This window comes from Saimiri boliviensis, chromosome 8 (genome assembly GCF_048565385.1).
Source record: "Saimiri boliviensis isolate mSaiBol1 chromosome 8, mSaiBol1.pri, whole genome shotgun sequence".
NCBI classification, from domain to species: domain Eukaryota; kingdom Metazoa; phylum Chordata; class Mammalia; order Primates; family Cebidae; genus Saimiri; species Saimiri boliviensis.
The window spans coordinates 28,619,939-28,634,250 of NC_133456.1; the positions used below are offsets into that span (position 1 = coordinate 28,619,939).

The 14,312-nt window shown below is 54.1% G+C and overlaps 1 protein-coding gene across 4 annotated transcripts in view; it reads left to right on the top strand.

The window, feature by feature from the left end:
• The window catches only part of ADCY5 (adenylate cyclase 5), a 160,561-nt gene that overhangs the window by 114,495 nt on the left and 31,754 nt on the right, over nt 1-14,312 (top strand). For all 4 annotated transcript variants that reach the window (XM_003941664.4, XM_074404232.1, XM_074404233.1 and 1 more), the window contains exons 5-11: nt 1,011-1,138; nt 3,156-3,314; nt 4,170-4,311; nt 6,493-6,633; nt 11,483-11,505; nt 12,436-12,580; nt 14,138-14,235. In XM_003941664.4, the coding sequence (XP_003941713.3) occupies nt 1,011-1,138; nt 3,156-3,314; nt 4,170-4,311; nt 6,493-6,633; nt 11,483-11,505; nt 12,436-12,580; nt 14,138-14,235 (836 nt within the window). The remainder of the gene's footprint in view (nt 1-1,010; nt 1,139-3,155; nt 3,315-4,169; nt 4,312-6,492; nt 6,634-11,482; nt 11,506-12,435; nt 12,581-14,137; nt 14,236-14,312) is intronic.

Here is a 14,312-nt window from a genome sequence, read left to right on the forward strand (position 1 = left end):
CATGTTCATTCTTAAGGCCCCTGTTCCCCCCTCCCTTATCCTTTCCCAGCTCTAGGCCTTTGGAGACTGATTAAACGTGAATGGACACTGACAGGTGGACACATTCCCCTTTGCCCACAAAGGATGATGCCAGGCCAGGTTATTGAGAGGCTGGTGCCATCGGGGCCAGTGCCAGGGCCTCTGGGGGCTTCGATGGTGAGGCAGATACTCACCTGTGGGTTTATCACTGAACTGAAGAAGGCGAATGAGTACCTGGTTGGCACTTGGGTCTCAAATGAGTCCAGGCCACACGAGCACTTGAATCCCTGTGTCCCAACTACCTTTGGGAGCCAGAGTTGGACTGCTCATAATTGATGATTAGTGATATTCCATCGCAATGTGACATGGATTGAGGGTGGCCCTCAGGTGGCCCCGTGGCACCTGTCACTCAGCAGCAGCTCTGTTGATTTCTTGACACTCATGTGCTTGCTAGTTTAACAAAACTCTTGATAAAAATCTCAGACAGGTTGAGAGTGAGCTTTTGGTTAAAGCCCATTTCTGCCTGCTTCAGTCTTTTTGTAAAAGGAGCACAATCACACAACTTTTCATAGAATCTCAGGCCATGAATCAGAGTGACTGCTGTGGCGTGGAGGGGACCAGAGACCCTCGTACTGGGGTTTGAGGCCTTCCTTAAGCTGACAAGGCCACCCTGCTGGCTGAGCCGCAGTTCCACCAGCCAAATTCCTCTTGGGGCTCTGGAGTGGATCTTTAAAAGTGAGCTCCTGAGCCTGGGAGGCTGGAATGCCTCTCAGGGCGTCCCAACGCATCCCTCCCTCCCCACCATCCCTCCCTCCCCACGGCTCCTGATAAGCCTGTCCGGGGACCATGCTGAGTTCCGGTGTGGGCCTGTGCTCACTGCCCTAAAAGGCAAGTTATTCCAGGCATGGGGTGAATCTGTTTGCCTCTCATTTCTTTCCCTCCCACTTCTCTTTCCTACTATTTTTAATTTGTAAAATTAATTTGCTTTCCAGGAGAATCACTGTTTACGTATTAAGATCCTCGGGGATTGTTATTACTGCGTCTCGGGGCTGCCTGAAGCGAGGGCTGACCACGCCCACTGCTGTGTGGAGATGGGCATGGACATGATCGAGGCCATCTCGTAAGTGCCTGCCCCTGGGTGCCATCTACCTCCCTGGGACTGTCCACAGCCCGAGCAGCCGACTGACCTGCCAGCTGCCTGAATGGAGGCAGGAAACAGCGGGGTGGAACCATCTCCCAGAGGTGCCCAGCTAAACTGATGATGGTTGGTGTGTGCCAGCAGACTTTCTGCCTTCTCCAGGGTTCCCTTTCGCTACAGCAGTCCAGGCAGCTTTTCCCAGAGGAAGTGCATGGAAAGGGAGGGCTCTGCAGACTCCAGGAGTAGGGGAGAGGCTGGCGGCCGTGCGAGGACCCGGTGCCGTGTGAGGGCCTTGTGCTTCGGGGCCTCCTGTTTCCTACAAACACCCAGCCAGGTGTTGAACTGCTAGTTCCACTTCTTCCCAGATGGGAAAGGTTGGGCTCACAGGGGCGGGACAACTCCCCAGGGTGCTACTGCTAGGCAGGCGGATTCAAATGCAGGTGTTCTGCTTAGACAGCATCACTATTCCTGTGAGCCATAGCAAAAAGACACTTTGGCCAGTTCATGGCTGTCACTGGTCACAGCAGGAGCCCTGGTCATTTAAAAACATGGGTGGTCCAATCTTATGTGACAGCCAAGGCAGCAAATCAGAGACTTTGGGCTTTAGAAATCACCTGGGCAGGGGCAGAGAACAAGGCATAGAGGGCAAGGTTAGGGGTGGGAGTGGCTGTCCAGTGTCCCTGCATGCCTGCTAGATAGTCCATCTCCCCAGAAGCACAGAGCCTTCAGGGAGAGACCAGGACTCCCAGTGCTCAGATACGAGGCACGTCATGTGGACACTAGGTGAGGGGGGCAGACTATCGTAGGAGGGCCCAGGAGGGGACAGTTGATTCCACTGAGGGGATTGAGAGAGTCTGCATGAAGGAGGTGGCTGTGGAGTTAAGCCAAAAAGACAGAATGAGCTATTGTCAAGCTAGGCAAGTATCCAGAGGCATTGTGGATGGAAAGTATTTCCGGAAAGGTATTCTGCGGCAGTGGAGGTATTTACCAAGTTGATTCAGGACAAGAGAAATGATGGATGACCTAAGTCTCCCCTGCAGTGGGTATAAGCCTCTTGCTGATGGCATGGAGTGGGGGCAGGGAGTCTCAGTGGTGGTCTCACCCACTGGGCCAAGTCAGACTACTGGTCCCATGGCTGGCTGAGTGTGCCGATGCCCCAGGTGTCAGGGAGGGTTTAGGGCCCTAGGAAGTACAATCTCTGTTCATCCATTACCCCACTTCCTGGCACCTGCAGCCTCTTCTGCAGACACTGGGCAGGTTCCCATGGGCCCCAGACATGCACTTGGAGATGTATGGCTTCCTTCCCACTCTGCCTCCACTGCTCACCCAGCATGAGGAGTTATAACTGCACACAGGGCCTGCCCTATCTACTGGGGGCTCCCAGATGTGGATACGTAGTGCATGGGGCTGGGACCAAGTGTTCCTCTCGGGCATGGAGCACTTAAACCCCTGCTCCTACCTAGGCTCCCCTCCTCTCCTGAGCAGGGCATACCCTTGAAACCCGGGTAACCACCTTTTGCCATCATCCTGCTAACATCTTGGAAGCAGCAGTGTGGATAAATCCAATAAACAGATAATCAAAAAGCCATTTCTGCCTTACCCACAAGAGCATTATACAAATAGGGTTTGGAGTGGTGGTAACTTCCCTGTTTAATTCAAGTCGGCCTAACATGCATTTGCATTTTTCCAATCACAATTTAATTGACAGGGCAGTGTTGGCCAGAGGTGCCCTCCTGGAGGGGAAGCGGCAGGGCTCTGGTTTTAGTGTGGCACTGCGCCACCTTGTGGCCAAGCCTGGAAAAGCCCCTCTGACAGCCACTGCACCTGCCGCCCGCCCCAGTCCCCTTCAGGCTGAACATTCTTGGACTCTAGGGCTGGATGGGAGAGAGAAAGCTCTTTGACTCCTGCACCTTCACCTTCCCTGCACCTGCAGCCTCACCCCCACCCTGTGTGCCTGACCTCCAGCCTTCTCCCAGCCTTTCCCCTGCTCCATCCCCAGGTTGGTCCGGGAGGTGACGGGGGTGAACGTGAACATGCGTGTGGGAATTCACAGCGGGCGAGTACACTGCGGTGTCCTTGGTCTCAGGAAGTGGCAGTTCGACGTCTGGTCTAACGATGTCACGTTAGCCAACCACATGGAGGCTGGCGGCAAGGCAGGGTGAGTGAAGGCTGTGAGCGGCTTGGGGCACTCAAGCCCACTCAGGGTGGCCATCCTGCAGAGGAGAGGCAGAGTGGGGTGGGGTGGGCAGGAATGGTAGCAAGCCCCGGGAGGGGGTGGTGCTGGGGTGAGCACAGTGAATGTAGAAATTCGTCTATTTGCTGAATCCCCTGTGCCACCATTGGCTAGTTGTGGGAGCATCACATCAACCTTCTCTGAGCCTTGACCCTAATGATGGTTGCTGGTGAGGTGTGATAGGCAGAGTTCCAGAGGAGGGAGGAAGCAAGGATAGTTTCTGGGATGGCCAGACCATAAAAGAGGCAGGACTGGGAGGGGTGAGGAAGGTGGGGTGAGGAGAGCCCACTGCTAGGCAGAAGGAACACAGGGAGGCAAGGCACAGGTGTGGGAAACAACATTTCCAAGGCATGGGAGAAGAGCAGATGGCCTTTTAGGGCTGGCTAGGAGAAACAGCGCCTGTGTTCAGAAGGGAGGAGTGCCAGGCTCGGGAATTTGGATTCCGTTTTGTCTCGAGCAGGAGCCATTGCTGGCTTCTGAGCAGAAGTGAGAGGTTTGTAAAGTTTGTAAGACAGGAGGCCATATTATCCTAGACAGGCCAATGTAACAGTCTGTGCCAGGATGTTCAGTGTGAGATGATGTGGTTGCAGTGGGCACGAGAGCTGTCTTGATGGTAAATCTGGGTACTATGCCAGCTTGGGGTTAGGACTTACGCAGAGCGTGGGGCCCTAGGGTTTGAATCATGGTGAATCCACAAATTGCAGTTTGGTTTTTTGTGGGAGTGGACATTCTTACTTTGCATTTTCTGCCCTCTCCACCCTGATCCATGCCCCGCTGTAGACGCATCCACATCACCAAGGCTACACTCAACTACCTGAACGGGGACTACGAGGTGGAGCCGGGCTGCGGGGGCGAGCGCAACGCCTACCTCAAGGAGCACAGCATTGAGACCTTCCTCATCCTGAGCTGCACCCAGAAGCGGGTTCGTGGGCTTTGGGGCGGGGGGCTGAGGGGCTCCCTTCTTCCAGGAAGGAACATTTTGATGGCCCGCTGCTTCTTTCTCTTTCCTTGAGTAAAGTCATCAATTTCTTAGGCAGTTGTGGTTCCTGCATCTTAAAAAGGACCCCAACAGTTAGGCCTTGCAAAAAAAGGATGGTAAAGAGGGAATCTTTTCATATTGCTTCTGTTGCAAAAATGCAACAGGCCTCAAATCAGGAACAAGACATCAGAAGTCCACAGGCTGGAAGTCAGCATCAAGGGAGTCTGTGGATACGATACGTTTTATCTCCATCTCTATCCTTTTCATTCGCTTTTCCTTGGATGGACACTTGTCCATGCCTCTCCCTCTCTGATCCACGTATCAGGTCCATCTCCGCATGTGCCTGTGTGTCTTTGTTTCTTGAACCTGTTTTCCCCTTTCCCTTTCTGGTCTCTTTCTTCTTCCCCCTTTGTCTCAGCCCACACTTGCTGAAATATAAAGCGAAATTATTAGCAGACTTCAGTGTTCTATTTTTAGTAGTGTCATGTTCCATGTTCTTAATTTTTAAAGCGAATGAAGAGAACATTTTATATTTCTGCCTAAACTAAAATGCCTTTTACTTATGAATATTTCTGTTGAATTTATCTGTCAGTCAGTGCCCTTTGATAGAGAAAAGCTTCCCATTTCTCTTCCTAAGAAGCGAAACAAAAGACAAAATTAAGCTGTGAGAAGAGTTCAGAGAAAGTCTTGGACAACAGCAAAGGCGATTTTTAAAGGGAGGCAGGCAGGGCTGTTGAGGGTGGGTGCCCGTGCTGAGAGGGATATCAGAGGGACCCCTTATCCTACTGTGCAGCACCCCGGGGGACAGATCCTGGCTGTAGGGCCCTTCACAGGAGCTGTGTCAGACCCTCCACAGATGCCAGAAAGAGGGACAGGGGATTCGGGGCACTATGGGGACAGCTCCTCATGGCTTCCTTGACCCGTTGGTAAGGGTTGGCCAGTTCCTTGGCCACAGTTACCAATGAGCTGGGTGTTCCGGGCCCTTATCCCACATCTCCCCTCTCGGTGCCTGGGTCACAAGGCCTCCTGCAGCTTCCTGCCCTAGACCCTGAGTTCTCTGGCTCTTCGTTATTCTAGCTGGACAAGCAGTCTGAAAAAGATGAGGTGGAGGCAGAGACAGTGACAGACACCCCCACCAGCAGGGTCAGCTGAAGCAGGCTGTGTCCCGCCCACCCCCACACCTTATCTGACAAGGGAGGGAGTTGAGGGAAGGGTTGCCTCAGGTCTCCAGCTCTCTTGCCCCCATTTGGATGGATAGATAGACAGACAGATGAGATCCTGGGGACTATGTTGGCCTGTAGATAGCTGACTGAGACTGTTTGTGTATTTATACAATGCCTGTCAGCTCTTGAATCTCATAACTTCACTGACCCAAACCTCTTTAGAAGTGGCCTCCTGGGCACTGGGGCGTGTCCCAGTGTCCTCTCTGCTAGAGCATATTTTGGAGAAGTTGAGCAGAGGTTGCTATCCCAGGTCTCCTCTCCCTCTGGCACCCACTTCAGATCAGGCCCTTCCCACCCTTGGGGCTGTAGCTAGAAGCCCTACCCTGCCCTGAGCCCTGGCTTGCCCATGAGCAAAGCCCAGTGTGATGCCACAGCCTGCCAGAGACCAAGTTGGGAGGCTTGAGCATGAGCTGGCCTGGCTGCCTAGGAGACCTGAGCTCAGCCTTCACTGATCGCCTGCCCTGCAGAGTAGGGGGAGGAAGCACACTGCAGGCAGCCGGTGCATCAGCTCAGGCCTTTGGGAGCCTAGGCCAGCCAGAGGAGAGAAGGGCACCGGGGCTAGAATCTTATGGTCAAACTTACAGGAAGAACTCCTTGCAAATGGCAGGTGTTCCCAAGCCCTTTGCTTTCTCACAAGACAAACTCTCTTCATCTTTTGCAACTCCCACCTGGGCCAGCCAGGGCTGGCGTTAGGGAGTTTGGAGGGATCCAGGATGCCTGCGTGGGGAGTTCCAGGATCTGGGCAGAGCTCTGGGCTCCAGGGCTATGCAGAGAGGAGAGGGTGGCTGCCTTAGCCCCTTACCTGGCCAGGTACCACATTCTGGGGAGGGAGAGGAACTCCCCACTTGGACTTGTTTGGTGACCCTGCCCGCAGGCTGACATGTCTATGTTCGTCTCTCAGAAAGAAGAGAAGGCCATGATCGCCAAGATGAACCGCCAGAGAACCAACTCCATCGGGCACAACCCGCCGCCCTGGGGGGCCGAGCGCCCCTTCTACAACCACCTGGGTGGTAACCAGGTGTCCAAGGAGATGAAGCGAATGGTGAGTGGCTGGTGGGGCAGTCTGTAGTCAACACTGTCCAAGGCTAGGGCCTTCTGTGGGTGCAAGGCCTGCACCAGATGCCTCATGTTGCCCGAGGGAACCTGGGGAGCCAGAGAAGGAAATGGAAGTGAGGTTTGCCCCAGCTTTGGACTAGGAGTCAGGGCACCTGCTTCCGGCCTCAAGCTCTCCCCACCACCCGGTGGCATGTCTCGTTAGGCTCTGGAACAGAGTGGCAGCAGCCCGTCCTCCCCACCTCTTGGCAGAGCTTGCAGCACAGCCTGGAAGCAGGCATGTCTGGCTGGACTCGACCAGCCACAGCCTCCAGCTGTCTCTTGGCACTGTCTGGTGAGGCCCCGGGGAGTTGGGTGGGCACAACATACCCTCTTCCAGCACTTCCTGCATTTCCCAGGCAAGTGACATCACATCTTCTGGTTCAGTTGCTCAGAAACTATCCTAGTGCTTTCTGGGAAGTACCGAGGGGTGGTCCCCTTTGCTGTCTGTGCTGAGAAACACCCCCCACGAATGCCAGCCTTCCAGTGGGGACGTGAGGGCTGAGCAAGTCGGGGAGGCCGTGGTCGGGTGTCAGCTCCACCCCTGCGCACATTGGGACAGGTTAATCAGGGTGCACCGCCTGGGCTCTGGCAGCAATGACAGGAAGATGATTCCTGGTGGGAAGAGGAGGAAAGAGGACGAGAAGCCGTGTTACCACAGTGGTGGTTTCTCTCCTTCCCTCTGAGAGCTTGGCTTCTGCCTCTCGTGTGTGCTGCTCAGCTCAGGGACACCATGTTCCCAGGTGGGAGTCACCCACACTGAGGAAGGGCCGAATGATGGTGCAGGGCCTGCGTGTGTGTCTTCTGTGTGGTGTGTGTGTGTGTGTGTCTGTGTGTGTGCTGTGTGTGTGTGTCTCTGTGTGTGTTGTGTGTGTCTCTGTGTGGTGGTGTGTGTGTGTGTGTGTCTCTGTGTGTGTGGTGTGTGTGTGGTATGTGTGTGTGTGTCTGTGTGTGCTGTGTGTGTGTGTCTGTGTGTGTGGTGTGTGTGTGGTGTGTGTCTCTGTGTGTGTGGTGTGTGTGTGGTGTGTGTGTGTGTGTCTGTGTGTGTGTGTCTCTCTGTGTGGTGTGTGTGTGTGTGTGTCTGTGTGTGTGTCTCTCTGTGTGGTGTGTGTGTGTGTGTGTCTGTGTGTGTGCTGTGTGTGTGTGTCTCTGTGTGTGGTGTGTGTCTCTGTGTGTGTGGTGTGGTGTGTGTGTGTGTGTGTGTGTGTGTGTATGTGTGTGTCTGTGTCTGTGTGGCCACTTAGTGAAGAAGGAGGGGCATGTTGCACAAGGAGCTCCAAGTCTGGGCTCTGTGGAGCAGACTGGGCTGAGGCTGCAGCAGAAAGAATCAGAGATGGACTCCACAGAAATCCAGCCGAGTCAGCAGACAAGAGCCAGGAGAGCCTGGAGGAGGGGACAGGCTGGGGACCCGGCCGCTCTGCTCCTTGTTAGCCAATGAGTAGCAGATGATACAAGTTTAAGGGAAATGTACAGGAGGAAAAGTGATTTGAGCCAAGATCCCCATTTGACATTTTGACAGTAGAGACATCACTGAGGGGGCCTGGGTTACCAGAAAGCAGATCGGAGGTACTTGGCCTTCCCCAGGGCTCCCAACTTGACTGTCCACAGACCTGGTCAGCGCCACCAAGGACTCCAGCCTCAACCCTCCCTCCCCCGAGCAAAGAGCAGTTGGTGACCCTCCCCATCATCATCCCAGCCCTTTGATAGTCTCCTGCGGGCTCTGTACCCACATGGTCAGGGCAGTCAAGAATTTGAGACCAGCCTGGGCAGTACAACGAGACCCTGTCTCCACAAACAATAAAAAGGAGAAGGGAAAACTGGCTGGGCATAGTGGCATGTGCTCCTTCTGTCCTAGCTGCTTGGGAGGCTGAGGCAGGAGGATTGCTTGAGCCCAGGAGGTTGAGGCTGCAGTGAGCCATGATCGTGCCACTGCCCTCCAGCCTGGGGGTCAGAGCAACACCCTGTCCCACAAATAAAAATAAGGGAGAAAGGGGGAAAGGGAGAAGGATGGAAAGCGGGGACAGCAAAGAGGGGCAGGAGAGCTGAAAGGGAGGAGGCACTGAGGAGGAGGCAGAGGGGAAGCTGAGGAGTAGGGGAGGTAGTTGAGGAGGCGGGGAAGGCAGAGAGCTGGCGGGGAGAACAGGAAGCAGCCAGCAGGGAGATTCTCTTTGTTTAGAATCCTTGAAAAGTTATTTTTTGGTGATATTTGATATAAGCGGTATCTTTAGTTATCTTGGAGTCTTAACGGAGATCATTTGGACTATAAGCTCTGGGTTGGCAGACGTATTACTCATCATTAGGACAGGAACCTTGGAAGAATTTGCAGTCAGGGCTGTCATGCGGAAGGGACAGTCTCTGGAGAAAGAGGCTGCCAGGAAGTCTCCTCCAGGGCGTTCATCGCTTTGCCCAGCAGGGAGGGGAAGGAGTATGGAAGAACAGGGCTGTTGGAACCGAGGCTCCCGTCCTGGCTGGGCCGGGTATCCCCTGAGGGGACTGCCATCATCGAACAGCCTCTGGGCCCCACTCCAGTGTGGCCAGTGGGAATCTCTAGGCTGGGGATGGAGAGAGACAGGTTCCATAGCTGCTGCAAGGGCCACTGGGCTTTTGGTGCTATGCGTGCCTGGAATCTCGGAGAGAGATCCACAGAAGGCGAGCTTTCACCCCCGCCTGCCTACGCTGGGATGAGTTTTATGAGAAGCCACTGAAGGTGGGATAGGGGGCGGGGAGCGTGCAGTAGTGACTGAGAGCAGTTAGAAGGGTTGAACATGGAGTCGGCAGTGCCTTTTAAATCTTTTTCCAGCTTTTACTGGGCTTTTAAAACAGTGATGAGCCGTGCTGGTGGATGCTTAGGCACTAGTGTCATAAGTCTTTAAAATCATTTATTAATAAAAAGGTTGCCAGTGGGAAAACGTGTGGGCTTAAGCTCCTCTCAGCAAACCCAGGAATGGACGGCACGGGAGGGCCCGGGTGTTGGAGGAGGGGGTGCAGGACTGGAAGAGGCCAGGTAGCTGCTGTCCTGGAACCGTTAAGAGTAAGCAGGTGACAAGATCTGAGCCCAGTCTGCTCCGTTGTTCTTAATGGCCCCCCCCACCATGTGAACCAGTGTGTTTTCTGTACTGTTGCCAATTCACCATGCCCACCTGGCTCTGAGCTCTCCACACCAACAAGGCAAGCAGTATGGTTAGGATGGTCCTAGCCCCCCACTGAGCTCAGGAAGAAAAATATGGGTCCCCAGCACCAGCCTCCACAGAGGACCAAGGGGAGCATCAGGAAAGGTCAGAACAGGCTTATTCACATTTCGGTCTATTTTTGAATTATAGAGGCCGTCATACTTGTAATGTAGCTCAGTTGTTCTCGGTTCCATAGTAAAAGTTTTGCTGGCTCCTGGGATGGAAGTGAGAGGGCCAGTCCCACGCAGGGGGTCTTCCGCAGAGAGGTTGTCTGTCCATCTCTCTGCTGCCCAGCCATGCCTGTGCTCCAAGGGATCCTGGGAGCATCAGACACGGGCCTGCCCTGTCCCCGCCCCAAAGGAGCACTCACTTGAGTGGCATCTACTCTTTCAGCCCAAGGCTGGGATGGTGATGTGGGACCACTGTGCAGCCTGGAGGGCCTGGCCATTCTCAGAGCACAAGAAGGGTGCAGCTTGCCTGGGCAGACAACTGTCAGGCCATCCAGGGCTGTGCTGGCAGTCCAGGAGGAGCTCAGAGCCCATAGTCACTTGGAGATGACCCCAGAGCCACTGAGGCTCCCAGGACCCCTCAACTGGGGGCTACGCCTCTGTGCTGTGAAGACTCCATGTCTGTTTTAGTGCCTGGTGGCCCTGGCTCATGGAGAGGAATGTAAATCCCTCTTTTTGAATTTTCATAACATGTTTTTAGGGGAATGAAAAGCGGTGTGTTCATTTGGATTTCAGGCTCACCCAGTGTTTGCCAAACTCTGTTTGCCCAGCAGAGTGCTCCATTCTGTCAGGGAAGGGGCATCCTCTGTCCTTGTCCTGGCATCCCAAGGCTGATCTAAACAGCATGTCCTGAGGCTGCTTGTCACCTCCCACACCACCTCTGAGATTCCACCCCTCCCCAAGGTGGGGAAGCCTCCATTCTGCCACTGGTACGACCTCAACACGCATCTCTCCCTTTGCGGAATTCATAAAGAGCACTTTGAGTTTGACAACCAGCAAGGGCCCTTCCCACTCTCACCTCTGATAGAACAGTAGTCAAATCTGTGGCAGGTGGGGTCCTTACCCTCTGAGTCCCCAACCAACCCTGGCCCTACAAGAATGGAGTGATTCTCAGATACCAGACAGCTGTTGCAGGTAACTAGAGTACAGTTTTTCTAAGGGCAAAATGTGCGAATTCTTGGAGATTTTGTGTGCTCAGTGTGAGGTACATGAGGAGGTGGGTGTGCATGAATGTGTACATGTGACAGAGATTGTACATCCCAGCAATTCCTGATTTCCATCTGAGTAAGAGGCAGGACTGAGAGGGGACCCTCTGAGCCCAGGGTGCAGGAGGAAGGCGAGGAGAGCTTTGGGAAAGGAGTCCATTGTGGGGACAGGGAGAGCTTAGACACATGGATTGTGTCTGTGGATGAAGTGAAATATCGGGGCATTCCCAGTGTCTAGCGCATCACCTGCCTCTTAGGGAGAACCCAGCTGTATTCTCCAAGTGAAGGAAGGAAGGAAGGAGCTGCTGAGTGTCAGTCCTCAGAGGAGATGAGCTGCAGCCTTGTAGAAGCCCTTAAGCTTTCAGTTCTCTCCGTTCTCATTCTCTTCTCTTTCTCTCTCTATCCTTCTCTTTTAGGGCTTTGAAGACCCCAAGGACAAGTGAGTAATATGCCCTTCCTTATTCCTGCTCCTTGGGTCTGGGGGATAGCTCCCAATCCACCTTATTACTCGGTTTCCCCAGCCCCCATGGAAAATGACCCCTCTTGCAGTCTTAGCTGAGAGTGAATGGAGCCCACCCTAGCCGCCAGGTGGTCAGCAGCAGCCCCAGACAGGCCAGGGCAACCCAGGAGCCCAGGCCACCCAGCAGGAGGACCGGGCCTCAGCATTGCCCATTTTATCTCTGTGACACGCACGTGCATGTGTGCACACACACGGCTCCTTCAGGAAAGTGCAGACCTTACCCACTGGTCAGCAGCGCCTAGCATCCAGTGCCCCGAGGCAATGCCCTCTTCTCCCTCCTCACTTCTGGTTCTCAGGACTGGCAGAAATTCCACTCCGGGACTGGGTTCCACCCCGAGAAACAGGGTGTTGAAGGTCAGCACTCAAGTCTATGAAACCTGCTTCTCAAGCATGCCCTGAGCCTGGTGAAAGAAACCAGGTGGGCCACAGTCCCCGTGGCAGAAAATGGCAGAGACTCTCGCTGCCAATCTCGACCTTCTTTTCAGGAAGATAGCAGAGCTAGAGGGTAAAGAGCAGAGCCCCTTAGCTGTTAAGTCTAATTAAACCATCAATGGTAGCTCACATTGTTATGCCAACATAATATGTTAAAAGAGTCAGAAAAGCCTATTGCCAACAAGGCCCTTCAGCCTGAAGGTCCAGGTCCCAGACTCGGGCAATTTTCTGTTCATCTGTGCAGTTATTAAGAGCATGACTTAGGCTTCTGGTCTCAGTCTCAGCTCCCGCCGCCCTGATTGAGCTGATGGTGGACGGCTGCCGGGCCTCTCTGAGAATATGGGTGGACGGAAGAGCCAGGCTCTGCTGGTGCCCCTGTGGTCAGCCTGTCTCATGCCCGTGACTTTTGCTCCCCAGGAATGCCCAGGAGAGTGCAAACCCTGAGGATGAAGTGGATGAGTTTCTGGGCCGCGCCATTGATGCCAGGAGCATCGATAGGCTGCGGTCTGAGCATGTCCGCAAGTTCCTCTTGACCTTCAGGGAGCCTGACTTAGAGAAGAAGGTACAGCACCCTGGGTGGGAAGGAGACCCCTACGCCAAACCCTGGGTGGGAAGGAGACCCCTACGCCAAACCAGGACCAGGAGGAGGAGGGCAAGGAAACAGGACAGCTCCCTCCTGCCCCCAGCACTGCCTGCGGAAGGGGTGGCCTCACTTTCCCCAGCTCTGATGCGTTGCTACCTAGGGAGATGAGGGTGCTAGGGAGACTTCCGTGGCTGGAAGGGATAAATCTTAACCTCTCCGTGCCTTAATTTTCTTATCTGGAAAATGGGGACAGTTAACATTCCCACTTCATAGGGTCATAGTGAGGATGAAATGATTTTTTTTTTTTCCTGTTTTGTTTTGCTTTTTTCTTTTGAGATGGAGTTCGCTCTGTTGGCCTGGCTGGAGTGCAATGTGCAGTGGCTTTATCTCTGCTCACTGCAACCTCCTCCCACCAGGTCCAGTGATTCTCCTGCCTCAGCTTCCCATGTAGCTGGGATTATAGGCACCTGCCACCACTCCGGGCTAATTTTTGTATTTTTAGTAGAGACAAGGTTTTACCTTGTTGGCCAGGCTGGTGTTGAACTCCTGACCTCAGGTGATCCGCATGAGCCACTGTGCCTGGCCGATGTTTGTATGTATAAAACAGAATCTGCCACACAGTTGGTGTTCAGTGCACGATAGTTGCTGTTTGCATTAATGCTATTATCATTGTCAATGGACAGCCCAACTGCTTTGTCACACTTGGGACCTCAAGGCGTTACAGCTGGCAGGGGTAGTCAGGATCTCTCTGTTGCATCTCATTGTGAATGAGAAGGCTAAAGCCCAGAGTAGTTGGGGGATTTGCTTTTGGCCACCCAGTGAAGTGGTGACAGAGCTGGAGCCAGACCCTGGTCCAGTCAGTTGTGTTTGCACTGTGTGGCAGCATCTCCCCAGAGTTCAGTTAAAATGGACTTGTGGTATGCTTGTTAGTGTTAAGCCAGGCAAACAAACTGAATTAGCAGGGTGAAGCTGTGGAAAGGGACCAGCAGCATATGGACCTCACTTGGGTGTTATTTGGGGTGACTGTGCCAGCCCAACCTCCATCAGTGTGGCTGGTTGGTGTCATGGGAGAAGCTGGGGCTGGGAGCCTCAGATGTGATGGGACAAGTCTTGTGAGCTCTCTGGGGCCCAGCTTGCTCATCTCTGAAGGAGAAATGACAGCAGTTCTATGCCGACTTCCCGGGCTGTTGTGGGGATGCCGGATGATGCCTGTAGACACCTGGCATGTTTCCTAGCATGTAGATGGCATGCAGTCATGTACAGCCATGATCATTATGGATTACTCTGAAGATGACCCACCTGCAGAAGGTTTCAGTTCCCTCTCAACTGCCCTCCCCAAAGGCACCACCTTCTGGTGATCTGGACTGGTTTCCCGGGGTCTAAGTCTGGCTCTGGTTCTCAGGTCTTTCCTATTGTGGGAGTGGGCTGCCCAGGTGACCAGCCCTGAGCGGCTGCCCTGAGTGTGTGGGATTGACAGGCCTGCAGTGGGCTGGGCCAGGTGCCTTGGCCCCTCTCACCCTGCCCGTCTCCTCTCAGTACTCCAAGCAGGTGGACGACCGATTTGGTGCCTATGTGGCATGTGCCTCGCTCGTCTTCCTCTTCATCTGCTTTGTCCAGATCACCATCGTGCCCCAGTGAGTATCCGCATCCTTCTTGGGCTCCTTCCTCTGGCCACAGGGGATTCCAGGGGTGGGAGGGGGGATGGTCATTT